Source organism: Tachyglossus aculeatus, chromosome 16, assembly GCF_015852505.1.
Source record: "Tachyglossus aculeatus isolate mTacAcu1 chromosome 16, mTacAcu1.pri, whole genome shotgun sequence".
NCBI classification, from domain to species: domain Eukaryota; kingdom Metazoa; phylum Chordata; class Mammalia; order Monotremata; family Tachyglossidae; genus Tachyglossus; species Tachyglossus aculeatus.
In genome coordinates, this window is record NC_052081.1 from 47,267,967 (window position 1) to 47,287,980 (window position 20,014).

The window sequence follows — 20,014 nt, forward strand, 5'->3', positions numbered from 1 at the left end:
TGATGATGATACAATGACTATGACTATGACTATGACTAATAATGACTATGATTAGACTGTGAGCCCACTGTTGGGTAGGGACTGTCTCTATATGTTGCCAACTTGGACTTCCCAAGCGCTTAGTCCAGTGCTCTGCACACAGTAAGCGCTCAATAAATACGATTGATGATGATACAATGACTATCTATGACTATGACTATGACTAATAATGACTATGATTAGACTGTGAGCCCACTGTTGGGTAGGGACTGTCTCTATATGTTGCCAACTTGTACTTCCCAAGCGCTTAGTCCAGTGCTCTGCACATAGTAAGCGCTCAATAAATACGATTGATGATGATACAATGACTATCTATGACTATGACTATGACTAATAATGACTATGATTAGACTGTGAGCCCACTGTTCGGTAGGGACTGTCTCTATATGTTGCCAACTTGGACTTCCCAAGCGCTTAGTACAGTGCTCTGCACACAGTAAGTGCTCAATAAATACGATTGATGATGATGACTGTCTCTATATGTTGCCAACTTGTACTTCCCAAGCGCTTAGTCCAGTGCTCTGCACACAGTAAGCGCTCAATAAATACGATTGATGATGATACAATGACTATCTATGACTATGACTATGACTAATAATGACTATGATTAGACTGTGAGCCCACTGTTGGGTAGGGACTGTCTCTATATGTTGCCAACTTGTACTTCCCAAGCGCTTAGTCCAGTGCTCTGCACATAGTAAGCGCTCAATAAATACGATTGATGATGATACAATGACTATCTATGACTATGACTATGACTAATAATGACTATGATTAGACTGTGAGCCCACTGTTGGGTAGGGACTGTCTCTATATGTTGCCAACTTGGACTTCCCAAGCGCTTAGTCCAGTGCTCTGCACACAGTAAGCGCTCAATAAATACGATTGATTGATTGATACAAGTTGATCAGGTTGGACACAGGCCTAATATAGAGACCCGAACTGCGCCACTCCACTCCCTTCACGTGGTCTGAAGGACAACAGTCCAGGGCGGTCAGACGGAATAATCGGTTGGCAGTGCCAGCTGTTCTAAGCGCTGGGGAGGTTACAAGGTGATCAGGTTGTCCCACGGGGGGCTCACAGTTTTAATCCCCATTTTCCAGATGAGGTAACTGAGGCCCAGAGAAGTGAAGTAGCGTGGCTCAGTGGAAAAGAGCCCGGGCTTTGGTGTCAGAGGTCATGAGTTCAAATCCCGGCTCCACCAGTTGTCAGCTGTGTGACTTTGGGCAAGTCACTTCACTTCTCTGGGCCTCATCTGTAAAATGGGGATGGTGACTGTGAGCCCCACGTGGGACAACCTGATCACCCTCTAACCTCCCCAGTGCTTAGAACAGTGCTTGGCACCTAGTAAGCGCTTAATAAATGCCATCATCATCATCGAGTGAAGTGACTGGCCCAAAGTCACACAGCTGACAGTTGGCGGAGCTGGGATTTGAACCCATGACCTGCTTTTGTTCTCTGTCTCCCCCTTTTAGACTGTGAGCCCACTGTTGGGTAGGGACTGTCTCTATATGTTGCCAACCTGTACTTCCCAAGCACTTAGTACAGTGCTCTGCCCACAGTAAGCGCTCAATAAATACGATTGATGAGGATGACCTCTGACCCCAAAGCCCGAGCTCTTTCCACTGAGCCACGCTGCTTCTCCAAGCAGCAGCAGCATGGACGTGGACTGTGTCCAACCTGATTAGCTGGTGTCTACCTCAGCATGGAGACGGTGCGTGGCGCGTAGTAAGCGCCTAATGATTACCCTGCCAAAAAAAATGGTTCAGAAGCCCGATTTGTTTGTTGACCAGTGTAGGGGGGGAGGCTTGGGGGTCCAGGAGCCGTAAGCAGCGGTTACCTGCGCAGGCCGATGTAAAGTTTCCCGGCGGAGAAGTGAAAGAGGAAGCCGTCCAGCAGGACGGTCCACTGGACGCCGACGGCCACGAGGAACAGGTTGAAGGCCAGCCCGCTCCAGGAGAAACGCCGCAGGGAGGCCACCAGGAAGCCGAAGCCCAGCACGGCCATGACGTTCACATCCTGGAAGGCTGCCCGGCGGGGGCGGCGGCGGCGGGGGAGAGGAAGAGAGTGAAGCAGAAGGGTCAGGAGGCAGTGGGGCCTAGTGGCTGGAGCTCCCCTTCTATCAATCAATCAATCAATCCCCAGACTGAGCCCCTTCCTTCCTCTCCCCCTCTCCTTCCCCACAGCACCTGTATATATGTATATATGTTTGTACGTATTTATTACTCTATTTTACTTGTACGTATCTATTCTATTTATTTTATTTTGTTAGTATCATCATCATCAATCGTATTTATTGAGCGCTTACTATGTGCAGAGCACTGGACTAAGAGCTTGGGAAGTACAAATTGGCAACACATAGAGACGGTCCCTACCCAACAGTGGGCTCACAGTCTAAAAGGGGGAGACAGAGAACAGAACCAAACATACGAACAAAATAAAATAAATAGAATAGATATGTACAAGTAAAATAAATAAATAGAGTAATAAGTATGTTTGGTTTTGTTCTCTGTCTCCCCCTTTTAGACTGTGAGCCCACTGTTGGGTAGGGACTGTCTCTCTATGTTGCCAATTTGTACTTCCCAAGCGCTTAGTCCAGTGCTCTGCACATAGTAAGCGCTCAATAAATACGATTGATGATGATGATCCCCATTTTACAGATGAGGTAACTGAGACACAGAGAATCAATCAATCAATCGTATTTATTGAGCGCTTACTGTGTGCGGAGCACTGGACTAAGCGCTTGGGAAGTCCAAGTTGGCAACATCTAGAGACGGTCCCGACCCAACAGCGGGCTCACAGTCTAAAAGACTGGGTAGGGACCGTCTCTAGATGTACACTTCCCAAGCGCTTAGTCCAGTGCTCTGCACACAGTAAGCGCTCAATAAATACGATTGAATGAATGATGGACTTCCCAAGCGCTTAGTCCAGTGCTCTGCACCCAGTAAGCGCTCAATAAATACGATTGAATGAATGATGGACTTCCCAAGCGCTTAGTCCAGTGCTCTGCACACAGTAAGCGCTCAATAAATACAATTGAATGAATGATGGACTTCCCAAGCGCTTAGTCCAGTGCTCTGCACACAGTAAGCGCTCAATAAATGCGATTGAATGAATGATGGACTTCCCAAGTGCTTAGTTCAGTGCTCTGCACCCAGTAAGCGCTCAGTAAATACGATTGAATGAATGGAGCTTGGGAGTCAGAGGACCTGAGTTCTTATCAGCGTGGCTCAGTGGCAAGAGCATGGGCTTTGGAGGCAGAGGTCGTGGGTTCAAATCCCCGCTCTTCCAACTGGCAGCTGTAGTCACTTCACGTCTCTATATGTATATGTTGCCAACTTGTACTTCCCAAGCGCTTAGTACAGTGCTCTGCACACAGTAAGTGCTCAATAAATACGATTGACTGATTCTCTGTGCCTCAGTTACCTCATCTGTAAAATGGAGATTAAAACTGTGAGCCCCCGTGGGACAACCTGATCGCCTTGTAACCTCCCCAGCGCTTAGAACAGTGCTTCGCACATAGTAAGCGCTTAACAAATACCATTATTATTATTATCCTGGCTCCATCACTGGCCTGCTGGGTGACCTTGGGCAAGTCACTTAACTTCTCTGGACTTCAGTTTCCTCGTCTCATGAAGTAATAACTGTGGGGATTTTTTAAGGGCTTACTATTTCTAGACTGTGAGCCCACTGTTGGGTAGTGACTGTCTCTATATGTCGCCAACTTGTACTTCCCACGCGCTTAGTACAGTGCTCTGCACACAGTAAGCGCTCAATAAATATGATTTAATGAATGAATGAATGTGCTAAGTAATAATAATAATAATAATAATGGCAGTTATTAAACACTTACTATGTGCAAAGCACTGTTCTAAGTGCTGACAGCGTGGCTCAATGGAAAGAGCCCGGACTTGGGAGTCAGAGGTCATGGGTTCAAATCCCGGCTCCGCCAGTTGTCGCTGTGTGACTTTGGGCAAGTCACTTAGCTTCTCTGTGCCTCAGTTACCTCATCTGTAAAATGGGGATGTGAGCCCCACGTGGGACAATCTGATCACCCTGTACCCTCCCCAGCGCTTAGAACAGTGCTTTGCGCATAGTAAGCGCTTAACAGATGCCATCATTATTATTATTACTGTACTAAGCACTAGGATAGTTACAAAAGAATCAGTCCAACTAGGAGAGAGGCTTGGTATTATTATTATTGTTATTAATTGGGGTACTTGTTTGGCACTTACTAAGTTTCAAGCACTGTACTAAGCACGTGGGGGAGTACAGAATAACAGAAGGGTGGACGTGTTCCCTGCCCGCAAGGGGATTACAGTTTAGAGTGAAAGTCTAGCCTCTTTAGCAGCTGTTTAGGAAAATGGAGTCAACTGGAGCGTTTCTTTCAAGGCCAGGGTCAACCATTAAAGGGGAGGGAGGGAGAGGAGGGGAAGGAGGAGGGAGGAGGAGGAGGGAGGAGGAGGCTATCCAATCAGTCTGACCCAAAAGCAGCTGCTGCCGGGGATAAGGGACCATTTTCTTTCTCAGCTGGGTCCCTCCAAAGTCCCAGGGCACTGCAATTAACTTTCACAACCCTTATCTTGGCCTTAGTCTTCCATGGCCCCCCCAGATCCCCATTAAAGCGCTTAGCACCGTGCTCTGCACACAGTAAGTGCTCAATAAATATGATTTAATGAATGAATGAATGTGCTAAGTAATAATAATAATAATAATGGCATTTGTTAAGCGCTTACTATGTGCAAAGCACTGTTCTAAGCGCTGGGGGGGGGGGGATACAAGGTGATCAGGTTGTCCCGCGTGGGGCTCACAGTCATCATCTCCATTTTCCAGATGAGGGAACCGAGGCTCCGAGAAGTGAAGTGGCTTGCCCAAGGTCACCCAGCAGACATGTGGCGGAGCTGGGATTCGCACCCGTGACCTCTGACTCCAAAGCCCGGGCTCTTTCCACTGAGCCATTCCCCATTTCCCTCAAACCCCTTGATTTTCACTCCACTCCCAAAAGCACCCTGAGGCATATCCGTTTGTAATTTTCCTTTTTGATTTTTCAAAGGTATTTGTTCAGCACTTACTTTTCATCAAACACTGTTCTGAGCCCCAAGTAAGGTACAATTTCAATAGGTTGGACACCGTCCGTGTATAACATGGGGTTCAGAGTCTAGGTAGGAGGGAGAAAAGGGATTTCATCCCATTTTACAGCTGCGGGAACTGAGATGCCCAGAGAAGTGAGGTGACTTACCCGAGGTCACGCAGCTCACAGTTGGCAGAGGCAGGATTAGAACCATAAGTGCAGGTGGATCGTCAATTATAAAACTTGAGAAGGAGCGTGGCCAGTGGAAAAGGCCCCGGGCCTGCGAGTCAGAGGACCCGCGTTCTAATCCTGGCTCCGCCACTTATGTGCTGTGTGACTTTGGGCGAGTCACTTCACTTCTCTGGGCCTCAGTTCCCTCATCTGCAAAATGGAGATTCAATACGTGTTCTCCCTCCTACTTAGACTGTGAGCCCCGTGTAAGACCGGAGTAGCTTGTATCTCCCCCAGTGTTTAGGATAGTGCTTGGCACATAGTGGGCTCTTACCAAATACCACTATTATTATTCTAATCCATCAATCAATCAATCATATTTATTGAGCGCTTACTGTGTGCAGAGCACTGTACTAAGCGCTTGGGAAGTACAAGTTGGCAACGTATAGAGACAGTCCCTACCCAACAGTGGGCTCACAGTCTGAAAGGGGGAGACGGAGAGCAAAACCAAACATACTAACAAAATAAAATAAATAGAATAGATATGTACAAGATATGTATAAATACATAAATAGAGTAATAGACTGTGAGCCCACTGTTGGGTACCCACTATTGGGTAGGGACCATCTCTATATGTTGCCAACTTGTACTTCCCAAGCGCTTAGTGCAGTGCTCTGCACACAGTAAGTGCTCAATAAATACAATTGAATGAATGAATGAATATTATTATTATTCAGTGCAGTTGCCTTTGAGGCAATTTACGTTGGGCAAAAAGGGGGCCATCCCAGCTGGAAGGGTTAAATGTTGGAATGAGTTTCAGAAATTAACAAGGAATCTCCTTTCTTGTGAGCCCATGTGAGACACAGACTGTATCCAACCTGATTATCTGGTATCTACCTCGGTGCTTAGAACAGTGCTTGGCACATAGAGCTTAACAAATACCACTATTGTTATTATTACTATTTCCAAAAAATAATAATAATAATGATGATGGCATTTATTAAGCGCTTAATATGTGCAAAGCACTGTTCTAAGCGCTGATCTTTAAGCCTAAGAAAGAGCCTCCCTTGCTTCCCTAGTGGAAATAATAATAATAATAATAATGGCATTTGTTAAGCGCTTACTATGTGCAAAGCACTGTTCTAAGCACTAATCTTTAAGCCTAAGAAAGACCCTTCCTTGCTTCCCTAGTGGAAATAATAATAATAATAATAATAATAATAGTAATAATAATAATAATAATAACATTTGTTAAGCGCTTACTATGTGCAAAGCACTGTTCTAAGCGCTGGGGGGGATACAAGGTAATGAGGTTGTCCCACGTGGGGCTCATGGTCTTAATCCCCATTTTCCAGATGAGATAACTGAGGCACAGAGAAGTTAAGTGACTTGCCCAAAGTCACACAGCAGACAAGTGGTGGAGCCTGAATTCGAACCCATGACATCAGACTCACTCCCAAGCCTGTACTCTTTCCAAAGATCACGGGTCTGGAAATCAGAGGACCTGGATTCTAATCCCGGCTCCGCCACTTGCCTGTTGTGAGACCTTGGTCCCGTCATTTTACGTCTCTGCGCCTCAGCTTCCTCAGCTGTCAAAGGGGGTTCAATCCCCGCTCTCCATCCTTCTTAGACCGGGAGCCCCACGCGGGCCGGGGACTGGGTCCGACCTGATTAACTTGCGTCCAATCAATCAATCAATCAATCGTATGTATTGAGCGCTTACTGTGTGCAGAGCACTGTACTAAGCACTTGGGAAGTACAAGTTGGCAACATATAGAGACAGTCCCTACCCAGCAGTGGGCTCACAGTCTAAAAGACAATAATAATAATGGCATTTGTTAAGCGCTTACTATGTGCAAAGCACTGTTCTAAGCGCTGAGGAGGTTACAAGGTGATCAGGTTATCCCACGAGGGGCTCACAGTCTTCATCCCCATTTTCCAGATGAGGTAACTGAGGCCCAGAGAAGTGAAGTGACTTGCCCGAAGTCACACGGCTGACAATTGGCGGAGCCGGGATTTGAACCCACGACCTCTGACTCCAAAGCCCGGGCTCTTTCCACTGATCCAGGCTGCTTCTCTATAATAATAATAATGATGGCATTTATTAAGCACTTACTATGTGCAGAGCACCGTTCTACGTGCTGGTTGGGGGGGGATACAAGGTGATCAAGTTGTCCCATATGGGGCTCACGGTCTTCATCTCCATTTTCCAGATGAGGTAACTGAGGCTCAGAGAAGTTAAGTGACTTGCCCAAGGTCACACAGCAGACACGTGGCGGAGCCGGGATTTGAACCCATGACCTCTGACTCCAAAGCCCGGGCTCTTTCCACTGAGCCACTGAGCCCAGCACTTAGCACAGCGCTCGACAGATGGTAAGGGCTTAACAGATGCTGCTTAGAGAAGCAGCATGGTTCAGTGGAAAGAGCCCGGGCTTTGGAGTCAGAGGTCACGCGTTCAAATCCCGCCTCTGCCACTTGTCAACTGTGTGACTTTAGGCAAGCCACTTAACTTCCCTGTGCCTCCGTTCCCTCATCTGTAAAATGGGGATTAAGACTGTGAGCTCCATGTGGGACAACCTGATCACCTTGTAACCTCCCCGGCGCTTAGAACAGTGCTTTGCACATAGTAAGCGCTTAATAAATGCCATTATTATTATTATTATTATACCTTTAAAAAAAAAAAGAAAAATCCTCCTCCCTCCTTTTCGCCTTCCCCGACTCCCTTTTCAAGTGGGCCGGGTAACGCAGAGGCAGGGGGATGGATGAGATGACCTTCCCGGCTCTAGGTCTACCAAGGCCTCTGCCGTCAGTCAGAGCTCTGCGCAAGGTAAGCGCTCAATAAATACGATTGACTGAACGAATGACACGCCAGCCTGCACACTTCACTCCTCTCAGGCCAAACCGTGCCTTCTTTTACTCGTCCATATCTATTCAATTTATTTTATTTTGTTAGTACGTTTGGTTTTGTTCTCTGTCTCCCCCTTTTAGACTGTGAGCCTACTGTTGGGTAGGGACTGTCTCTATACGTTGCCAACTTGGATTTCCCAAGCGCTTGGTACAGTGCTCTGCACACAGTAAGCGCTCAATCAATACGATTGATTGATTGATTGATTGATTGGCGTCTTCTTCCCACCCTCAGGCCTGGGCGCTCACCTGAGTACAGCTCCAGGGAATCCTTCAACATGTTGGCGGGAGCCTCAGAGGGAATGAGAAACATGAAGGTGAGGATGAAGGCCGCTTCCAGGAGGAGGGTCCACAGGGGCAGGAACAGCCGGAGCGAGGGGGCGTATTTGGAACCCATTACCGATCGGGGCGGCAGCCTTCGTGAGAGAAGAAAAACCATCTTCCCCATCCCCGTTGCTGGGTCTGCCCCGCTCAGGCCGATTTCGCGCCAGCCGAGGAGGGGGAAAGGCCCTGCCGGGGGCCGATAAGTCTGCGGGAGAGGCCTTATCTGTGGTAGCGACCCAACGGCCACGCCATCCTCAATCAATCGTATTTATTGAGCGCTTACTGTGTGCAGAGCACTGTACTAAGCGCTCGGGAAGTACAAATTGGCAACATATAGCCACAGTCCCTACCCAACAGTGGGCTCACAGCCTAAAAGGGGGAGACAAAACCAAACATACTACAAAATAGAATAGGTATGTACAAGTAAAATAAATAAATAGAGTAATAAATGTGTACAAACATATAGACATATATACAGGTGCTGTGGGGAAGGTCACCGACCAGTCTGTGCGGAGCGAGGTGGTTAATCAAGGTGGGAGGCAGGAGGACCCGAGTTCTAATTCCGGCTCCGCCGCTGGTCCGCTGTGAGACCTTGGGCCGGTCGCCTCACCGGGCCTCATCTGGAAAATGGGGATTGAGACTGTGAGCCCTATGTGGGGAAGGCGTCCAAAGTACTCAAGTGCTTAGTACAGTGCCTGTCACATAGGAAGCAGTTTTTAACAAATACCATTTAATAACAATAAAGGGATAGCTGTGAGAGCTTGGGCCAGTCACTTCACTGGGCCTCAGTTACCTCACCTGGAAAATGGGGATTGAGACTGTGAGCCCTATGTGGGGAAGGTGTCCAAAGTACTCAAGTGCTTAGTACAGTGCCTGCCACATAGCAGTTAACAAATACCATTTAATAACGATAAAGGAATAGCTGTGAGACCTTGGGCCAGTCACTTCACTGGGCCTCAGTTACCTCATCTGGAAAATGGGGATTGAGACTGTGAGCCCTATGTGGGGAAGGCGTCCAGCGTAATTAGCTGGTCTCTACTCAAGTGCTTAGTACAGTGCCTGTCACATAGTAAGCAGTTAACAAATACCATTTAATAGCAATAAAGGAATAGCTGTGAGACCTTGGGCCAGTCACTTCACTGGACCTCAGTTACCTCATCTGGAAAATGGGGATTGAGACTGTTAGCCCTATGTGGGGAAGGCGTCCAAAGTACTCAAGTGCTTAGTACAGTGCCTGTCACATAGGAAGCAGTTTTTAACAAATACCATTTAATAGCAATAAAGGAAGAGCTGTGAGACCTTGGGCCAGTCACTTCACTGGGCCTCAGTTACCTCATCTGGAAAATGGGGATTGAGACTGTGAGCCCCATGTGGGGAAGGCGTCCGACGTAATTAGCTTGTCTCTCCTCAAGTGCTTAGTACAGTGCCCGTCACATAGGAAGGAGTTAACAAATACCATTTAATAGCCGTAAAGGAATAGCTGTGAGACCTTGGGCCAGTCACTTCACTGGGCCTCAGTTACCTCATCTGGAAAATGGGGATTGAGACTGTGAGCCCTATGTGGGGAAGGCGTCCAACGTAATTAGCTGGTCTCTACTCAAGCGCTTATTACAGTGCCTGTCACATAGTAAGCAGTTAACAAATACCATTTAATAACAGTAAAGGAATAAGGAAAATTATTGAGCGCTTACTGGGTGCAGAACCCTGCACTAAGTGCTCGGGAGAGCACAGTACGACAGAGTAGGTCTAAACAATCCTCGCCCCCAAGGAGCTCATTAATAATAATAATAATAATAATTATGGTACTTTTAAGTGCTTACTATGTGCCAAGCGCTTACTATGTGCCAAGGGCTTACTATGTGCCAAGCGCTTGCTATGTGCCAAGCACTGTTCTAATCACTGTGATAGATACAAATTAGGTTGAACAGAGTCCCTGTCCCACAAAGAGCTCACACTCTTAATCCCCGTTCTACAGATGACGTAACTGAGGCCCGGAGAAGGGAAGTGACTGGCCCAAGGTCACACGGCAGACGCGTGGCGGAGCCAGAATTAGAACCCGGGTCCTTCTGACTCCAGGCTCAACCCGTATCCACTAAGCCACGTTACTTCCCCAAGCTTACAGACTTGATGGGGAGATGGACATTTAATAAATTACGGATGGATATGCTGTGGGGTTGAGGGACATAGATTCGTATCCAACCTGATTGTATCCACCTGGTGCTTAGTACAGTGCCCGGCCCATAGTAAGCGCTGATCAAATACCGACAACAAAAAGGAGGCGGTCGGGTCTAATGGTTAGTGCACTGAACCAAAGTCAAGAGACCTGGTTGCAGACCCAGAGAAGCAGTGTGGCTCAGTGGAAGGAGCCTGGGCTTGGGAGTCGGAGGTCATGAGTTCGAATCCCGGCTCCACCACTTGTCAGCTGTGTGACCTTGGGCAAGTCACTTCACTTCTCTGGGCCTCAGTTCCCTCATCTGTAAAATGGGAATGAAGACTGTGAGCCCCAAGTGGGACAACCTTGATCACCTTGTATCCCCCCAGCGCTTAGAACAGTGCTTGGCACATAGTAAGCGCTTAACAAATACCACCATTATTATTATTATTATTACCACTGGGACCAGAGTGAGAGGTACTGTGAGAAGCAGCGTGGCTCAGTGGAAAAAATTTTTTAAAAAAATAATAATAATGGCATTTGTTAAGCGCTTACTATGTGCAAAGCACTGTTCTAAGAGCTGGGGGTATACAATGTAAAGAAATGGAAAGAGCCCGGGCTTTGGAGTCAGAGATCATGGGTTCAAATCCCCGCTCCGCCATTTGTCAGCTGTGTGACTTTGGGCGAGTCACTTAACTTCTCTGTGCCTCAGTGACCTCATCTGTAAAATAGGGATAAAGACTGTGAGCCCCAACGAGGCAACTTGATCACCTTGTAACCTCCCCAGCGCTTAGAACAGTGCTTTGCACATAGTAAGCGCTTAATAAATGCCATCGTTATTATTATTATTATTACCACTGGCTCACTATGGGGCAAGTCATTCAACATCTCAGCCCCACCTGGGCATAATAACAATAATAATGATAATTGTGGTATTTGCTATGTGCTTACTGTGGCCAAACACTGTTCTAAGCTCTAAACAAGAGAATCAGATCCCGCATTGGGCTCCCTTTCTAAGTAGGATAGAGAACAGGTATCGAATCCCCATTTTCCAGATGAGGAAACTGAGGCTCAAAGAAGTGACTTGCCCAAGGCCACCCAGCAGGTAAGTGTGGAGTCAGGTTTAGGCTCCTAGGTCCTTGCTCGGTGAAGTAGGTCACACTGAGTCAGAAAGTAGAGAAGCAGTGTGGCTCAGTGGAAAGAGCCCGGGCTTTGGAGTCAGAGGTCATGGGTTCAAATCCCAGCTCCACCAACTGTCAGCTGTGTGACTTTGGGCAAATCACTAAACTTCTCTGTGCCTCAGTTACCCCATCTGTAAAATGGGGATTAAGACTGTGAGCCCCCCGTGGGACAACCTGATTACCATGTAACCTCCCCAGCGCTTAGAACAGTGATTTGCCCATAGTAAGTGTTTAATAAATGCTATTACTATTATTATTATTATTATTATTATTATTAAGGTCATCAGTTCTAATCCCTGCTCCACTGCTCATCTGCTGTGTGATCTTGGGCAAGTCATTTTACTTCTCTGGGCCTCAATTACCTCATCTGGAAAGTGGGGATTAAGACTGCGAGCCCCGGTGGGACAACCTGATCACCTTGCAACCTCCCCAGTGCTTAGAACAGTGCTTTGCACATAGTAAGCGTTTAATAAATGCTATTATTATTGTTATTATTTTATATATAATATAACATTATATATTATATTATTATATCATACTATATTATATTATATTATATTATATTATATTATATTATTATAATAATAAGGTCATGGGTTCTAATCCCCGCTCCACCGCTCGTCTGCTGTGTGATCTTGGGCAGGTCACTTTACTCCTCTGGGCCTCAGCTACCTCATCTGGAAAATGGGGATTGAGCCTAAGAGCACCACACGGGACAGGGACAGCGTCCAGTACGATTCGCTTGTATCCACCCAGCCTGGCACGCAGTAAGCACTTAACAAATACCATCATGATTATTATTATTATTATTATTGGTATTCTAAGTGGGCAGGTCTCCCTCCCTTGGTCCTTGTCAGGTCCTTTCTCTAATCTTTTCCCTCCTGAGCCCCGTTTGAAGCGCCTCGCTCAGTACAGAATGGTTCTGATTGACTCTATGTTGCCAACTTGTACTTCCCAAGCGCTTAGTACAGTGCCCTGCACACAGTAAGCGCTCAATAAATAGGATTGATTGATTGATTGATTGACTACCGGCTGTGACCTCGTTGATTCGGGCCCTGTTTTTAATGGCCCCCACCCAGGAGTTCCCAACTGGTTGAACTCCCAGGACCCGTGGGGGGCCCTGACCGGCTACTTGCTGGAGACTCTCTAATCTGCCCCACCCAGATGCCACCGGCCCATCTAACTGCCCCACCCCAGAAGACCGTCCTGACTGGCCGTTGGCCGTGACCCCACTGTCTCCTGATCGGCCTTACCTGTTCCCATGCAATTGATTTTTTAAAAATATGGTATTCATTAATCAATCAATCAATCGATCGTATTTATTGAGCACTAACTGTGTGCAGAGCACTGTACTAAGCACTTGGGAAGTCCAAGTTGGCAACCTCTAGAGACGGTCCCTACCCAACAGTGGGCTCACAGTCTAGAAGGGAAAGTACAATTCAGCAGCAAATAGAGACAGTCCCTGCCCACAGGGGCTCACAGTGGAGAAAGGGGGAGACAGGCATCAATATATAGAATTATAGATCAATCAATCAATCAATCAATCGTATTTATTGAGCGCTTACTGTGTGCAGAGCACTGTACTAAGCGCTTGGGAAGTCCAAGTTGGCAACCTCTAGAGATGGTCCCTACCCAACAGCGGGCTCACAGTCTAGTAGGGAAAGTACAATTCAGCAACAGAGACAGTCCCTGCCCACAGGGGCTCACAGTGGAGAAAGGGGGAGACAGGCATCAATATATAGAATTATAGATCAATCAATCAATCGTATTTATTGAGCGCTTACTGTGTGCAGAGCACTGTACTAAGCGCTTGGGAAGTCCAAGTTGGCAACATATAGAGACAGTCCCTACCCAACAGTGGGCTCACAGTCTAAAAGGGGGAGATAGAGAACAAAACTAAACATACTAACAAAATAAAATAAATAGAATAGATATGTACAGGTAAAATAAATAAAATAGATACATACACATTAATAAAATAGAATAATAAATAGGTGTCGACACATTTCCCTGCCCACAGGGCGCTTACAGTCTGGAGGGGGTGGAGGGGGGAGATAGACATGAATAGAAATAAATGACAGATATGGACATAATTGCTGTGGGGCTGGGAGCTGGGGGATGAATCAATCAATCAATCAATCACATTTATTGAGCGCTTACTGTGTGCAGAGCACTGTACTAAGCGCTTGGGAAGTACAAGTCGGCAACATATAGAGACAGTCCCTAACCAACAGTGGGCTCACAGTCTAAAAGGGGGAGACAGAGAACAAAACCAAACATACTAACAAAAGAAAATAAATAGAATAGATATGTACAGATAAAATAAATAAAATAGATACATACACATTAATAAAATAGAATAATAAATAGGTGTCGACACATTTCCCTGCCCACAGGGCGCTTACAGTCTGGAGGGGGTGGAGGGGGGAGATAGACATGAATAGAAATAAATGACAGATATGGACATAATTGCTGTGGGGCTGGGAGCTGGGGGATGAATCAATCAATCAATCAATCACATTTATTGAGCGCTTACTGTGTGCAGAGCACTGTACTAAGCGCTTGGGAAGTACAAGTCGGCAACATATAGAGACAGTCCCTAACCAACAGTGGGCTCACAGTCTAAAAGGGGGAGACAGAGAACAAAACCAAACATACTAACAAAAGAAAATAAATAGAATAGATATGTACAGATAAAATAAATAAAATAGATACATACACGTTAATAAAATAGAATAATAAATAGGTGTCGACACATTTCCCTGCCCACAGGGCGCTTACAGTCTGGAGGGGGTGGAGGGGGGAGATAGACATGAATAGAAATAAATGACAGATATGGACATAATTGCTGTGGGGCTGGGAGCTGGGGGATGAATCAATCAATCAATCAATCACATTTATTGAGCGCTTACTGTGTGCAGAGCACTGTACTAAGCGCTTGGGAAGTACAAGTCGGCAACATATAGAGACAGTCCCTAACCAACAGTGGGCTCACAGTCTAAAAGGGGGAGACAGAGAACAAAACCAAACATACTAACAAAAGAAAATAAATAGAATAGATATGTACAGATAAAATAAATAAAATAGATACATACACGTTAATAAAATAGAATAATAAATAGGTGTAGACACATTTCCCTGCCCACAAGGCGCTTACAGTCTGGAGGGGGTGGAGGGGGGAGATAGACATGAATAGAAATAAATGACAGATATGGACATAATTGCTGTGGGGCTGGGAGCTGGGGGATGAATCAATCAATCAATCAATCAATCACATTTATTGAGCGCTTACTGTGTGCAGAGCACAGTACTAAGCGCTTGGGAAGAACAAGTTGGCAACATATAGAGACAGTCCCTACCCAACAGCGGGCTCACAGTCTAGAAGGGGGAGACAGAGAACAAAACCAAACATACTAACAAAATAAAATAAATAGAATAGATATGTACAAGTAAGATAAATAGAGTAATAAATATGTACAAACATATATACATATATACAGAATAAATGGAGCAAGTCAGGGCGACGCAGAGGGGATTGGGAGAAAAATCAATCAATCAATCGTATTTATTGAGCGCTTACTGTGTGCAGAGCACTGTACTAAGCGCTTATAGAAAGGAGGGCTTAGTCAGGGAAGGCCTCTTGGAGGAGATGGGCTTTGAAAAATACTTTGAAGAGGGGGAGAGTCATTGTGTGCTATGAGAGAAGCAGCGTAGCTCAGTGGAAAGAGCCCGGGCTTTGGAGTCAGAGGTCATGGGTTCAAATCCCGGCTCTGCCAGTCGTCAGCTGTGTGACTTTGGAAATCCCGGCTCTGCCAGTTGTCAGCTGTGTGACTTTGGGCAAGTCGCTTCACTTCTCCGGGCCTCAGTTCCCTCACCTGGAAAATGGGGATGAAGACTGTGAGCCCCTCGTGGGACAACCTGATTACCTTGTATCTACCCCAGCGCTTAGAACTGTGCTTTGCACATAGTAAGCACTTAACAAATACCAACATTATTATTATTATTATTAGAACAGTGCTTGGCACATAGTAAGCGTTTAATAAATGCCATTATTATTATGAGGAGGGAGGGCATTCGAGGCCAGAGGCAGGATGTGGGCGAGAGGTCGGCGGTGAGATACCCGAGATGGAGGCACAGTGAGAAGGTTGGCATTAGGGAGTGTAGTGAGCGGGCTGGATTGGACTAGGAGAGTAGCGAGGTGAGGAAGGGGATTGACTGCCAGGGGTGATGAGTTTCTCTCTGATGCCTCCTGGAAGGAGCCCAGGCCTGGAGTCAGAATCAGTCAATCAATCAATCAATCAATCATATTTATTGAGCACTTACTGTGTGCAGAGCACTGTACTAAGCTCTTGGGAAGTCCAAGTTGGCAACATATAGAGACGGTCCCTATCCAACAGTGGGCTCACAGTCTAGAAGGGGGAGACAGACAACAATACCAAACAGATTAACAAAATAAAATAAATAGAATAGATATGTACAAGTAAAATAAATAAATAAATAGAGTAATAAATATGTACAAACATATATACATATATACAGGTGCAGTGGGGAAGGGAGGAGGTAAGATCAATCAATTGTATTGAGCGCTTACTGTGTGCAGAGCACTGTACTAAGCGCTTGGGAAATCCAAGTTGGCAACGTATAGAGACGGTCCCTATCCAACAGTGGGCTCACAGTCTAGAAGGGGGAGACAGAGAACAAAATCAAACAGATTAACAAAATAAAATAAATAGAATAGATATGTACAAGTAAAATAAATAAATAGAGTCAGCGTGGCTCAGTGGAAAGAGCCCAGGCTTGGGAGTCAGAGGTCATGGGTTCTAATCCCGCTCCGCCACATGTCTGCTGTGTGACTTGGGCAAGTCACTTAACGTCTCTGAGCCTCAGTTACCTCATCGGTAAAATGGGGATTAATCAATCAATCAATCAATCGTATTTATTGAGTGCTTACTGCGTGCAGAGCACTGTACTAAGCACTTGGGAAGTACAAGTTGGCAACATATAGAGACGGTCCCTACCCAACAGTGGGCTCACAGTCTAGAAGGGGGAGACAGAGAACAAATCCAAACAGATTAACAAAATAAAATAAATAGAATAGATATGTACAAGTAAAATAAATAAATAGAGTCAGCGTGGCTCAGTGGAAAGAGCCCGGGCTTGGGAGTCAGAGGTCATGGGTTCTAATCCCCGCTCCGCCACATGTCTGCTGTGTGACTTGGGCAAGTCACTTAACGTCTCTGAGCCTCAGTTACCTCATCGGTAAAATGGGGATTAATCAATCAATCAATCAATCGTATTTATTGAGTGCTTACTGCGTGCAGAGCACTGTACTAAGCACTTGGGAAGTACAAGTTGGCAACATATAGAGACGGTCCCTACCCAACAGTGGGCTCACAGTCTAGAAGGGGGAGACAGAGAACAAAACCAAACAGATTAACAAAATAAAATAAATAGAATAGATATGTACAAGTAAAATAAATAAATAGAGTCAGCGTGGCTCAGTGGAAAGAGCCCGGGCTTGGGAGTCAGAGGTCATGGGTTCTAATCCCCGCTCCACCACATGTCTGCTGTGTGACTTGGGCAAGTCAGTTAATGTCTCTGAGCCTCAGTTCCCTCATCTGTAAAATGGGGATTAAGACTGTGGAGCAACCTGATCACCTTGTATCCCCCCAGCGTTTAGAACAGTGCTTTGCACATAGTAAGCGCTTAACTTAGAGAAGCAGCTTGGCTCAGTGGAAAGATCAGGGGCTTTGGAGTCAGAGGTCATGGGTTCGAATCACGGCTCTGCCACATGTCTGCTGTGTGACCTTGGGCAAGTCACTTCACTTCTCTGAGCCTCAGTTACCTCATCTGTCAAATGGGGATTAAGACTGGGAGCCCCACGTGGGACAACCTGATCAATCAATCAATCAATTGTATTTATTGAGCACTTACTGTGTGCACAGCACTGTACTAAGCGCTTGGGAAGTACAGGTTGGCAACATATAGAGACAGTCCTACCCAACAGTGGGCTCACAGTCTAAAAGATCACCTTGTATTCCCCCAGTGCTTAGAACAGTACTTTGCACATAGTAAACGCTTAACAAATGCCATCATTATTATTATTATTATTATTAACAAATGTCATCATCATTATTATTATTAGAAGGACCTGGATTCTATATGTTTTGTTTTGTTGTCCGTCTCCCCCTTCCGGACTGTGAGCCCGCTGTTGGGTAGGGACCGTCTCTAGATGTTGCCAGCTTGGACTTCCCAAGCGCTTAGTACAGTGCTTTGCACACAGTAAGCGCTCAATAAATACGAGTGAATGAATGAATTCTAATCCCAGATCTGCCACTTGTCTGCTGGGTGACTTCGGACACAGAAAAGCAGCTCCCAGGAAGGAAGACACTTGTCCCAGACACTGGAAGTTTTAGAGCGCACACTCACACCAATCATAAAGACACACTCATACACTCCTTCCATCAATAAATCAATCAATTGTATTTATTGAGCGCTTTCTGTGTGCAGAGCACTGTACTAAGCGCTAATCCCAGATCTGCCACTTGTCTGCTGGGTGACTTCGGACGCAGAAAAGCAGCTCCCAGGAAGGAAGACACTTGTCCCAGACACTGGAAGTTTTAGAGCGCACACTCACACCAATCACAAAGACACACTCATACACTCCTTCCATCAATCAATCAATCAATCGTATTTATTGAGCGCTTTCTGTGTGCAGAGCACTGTACTAAGCGCTTGGGAAGTACAAGTTGGCAACATATAGAGATGGTCTCTACCCAACAGTGGGCAAGAAGACACCACCGACGGCAAAATGTACTTACGGGTGTGTGTCTGAAAAGGGCAGTGGGGACCCACAGTCCCGACGACAGCACGTCCGCAAAAATGCCGTCCTTTGTGTTGTTTTGCTTAAAGTTTGTGGTGTTTGCCCCTGTTTCCTCTTTGGCTCTCGTTCCTTAGCCGGTTTTTGTTCGAAAAGAACCGCTCCTTTCTTTTTTCTGTTTGTTTTGACAACGTACATGGACAGCTGGCCCGCGGCGGTTTACTGGCGAGCTGGTTTTGAGGTAAAGGAGCCCCCCCCCTTCGACCTGAGGGTGGGAATTCTTTCTCTTATTTCTATTATTATTACATTAATTATTTTTTTTTATTATTCCTGCTCCTAGAGAAGCAGCGTGGCCCAGTGGAAAGAGCCCGGGCTTTGGAGTCCGAGGTCATGGGTTCAGATCCCCCTCCCCGTCCCCCCGCCTTCCCTCCTTCCCCTCCCCACAGCACCTGTATATATGTTTATATGTTTGTACAGATTTATTACTCTATTTTACTTGTACATATTTATTTATTACTCTATTTATTTATTTATTTTACTTGTACATTTCTATCCTATTTATTTTATTTTGTTGGTATGTTTGGTTCTGTTCTCTGTCTCCCCCTTTTAGACTGTGAGCCCACTGTTGGGTAGGGACTGTCTCTATGTGTTGCCAATTTGTACTTCCCAAGCGCTTAGTACAGTGCTCTGCACATAGTAAGCGCTCAATAAATACGATTGATTGATTGATTGATTGATATTCCTTTGTTAATATGTTTTGTTGCCTATCTCCCCCTTCTAGACTGTGAGCCCGCTGTTGGGTAGGGACCGTCTCTGTACGTTGCCAACTTGTACTTCCCAAGAGCTTAGGACAGTGCTCTGCACACAGTAAGCGCTCAATAAATACGATTGAATGAATGAATGAATAAAGAAGGGCATTTTCTCGCCCCTTCCCCATTTGGGCTGCAGAGAGGTGTTGTCGCCCCTTCAGCTGCCAAGCGACCAATCCCTCGGACCGCCTATTCGAGAAGCAGGTAGGAGGCATCCCACCAGCAGGAATACGGCAATTGTTTTTCATAAGAGCTTAGTACAGTGCTCTGCACCCAGTAAGCGCTCAATAAACACCACTGATTGTCTGATTAGCGGTGATTTGTTGGCAACCCAACGAGAAGCCGCGTGGCCTAGTGGACAGAGTACGGGCCCAGGAGTCAGAAGGAACTGAGTTCTAAGCCGGACTCTGTCACTTTTTTTTTTAATGGCATTTATTAAGCACTTACTATGTGCAAATAATAATAATAATGTTGGCTCCTTCCCCCCATCTTACCTCCTTCCCTTCCCCACAGCACTTGTATATATGTATATATGTTTGTACA

The 20,014-nt window shown here is 46.0% G+C and overlaps 1 protein-coding gene across 1 annotated transcript in view; it reads right to left on the bottom strand.

Moving 5' to 3' along the window:
- RHCE (Rh blood group CcEe antigens) overlaps positions 1-20,014 on the bottom strand; it is a 47,473-nt gene that overhangs the window by 17,502 nt on the left and 9,957 nt on the right. Inside the window, exons 2-3 of the mRNA XM_038758181.1 lie at positions 8,435-8,601; positions 1,880-2,066 (exon numbers count right to left, since the gene is read on the bottom strand). Of these exons, the coding sequence (XP_038614109.1) occupies positions 1,880-2,066; positions 8,435-8,582 (335 nt within the window). The 5' untranslated portion in view covers positions 8,583-8,601. The remainder of the gene's footprint in view (positions 1-1,879; positions 2,067-8,434; positions 8,602-20,014) is intronic.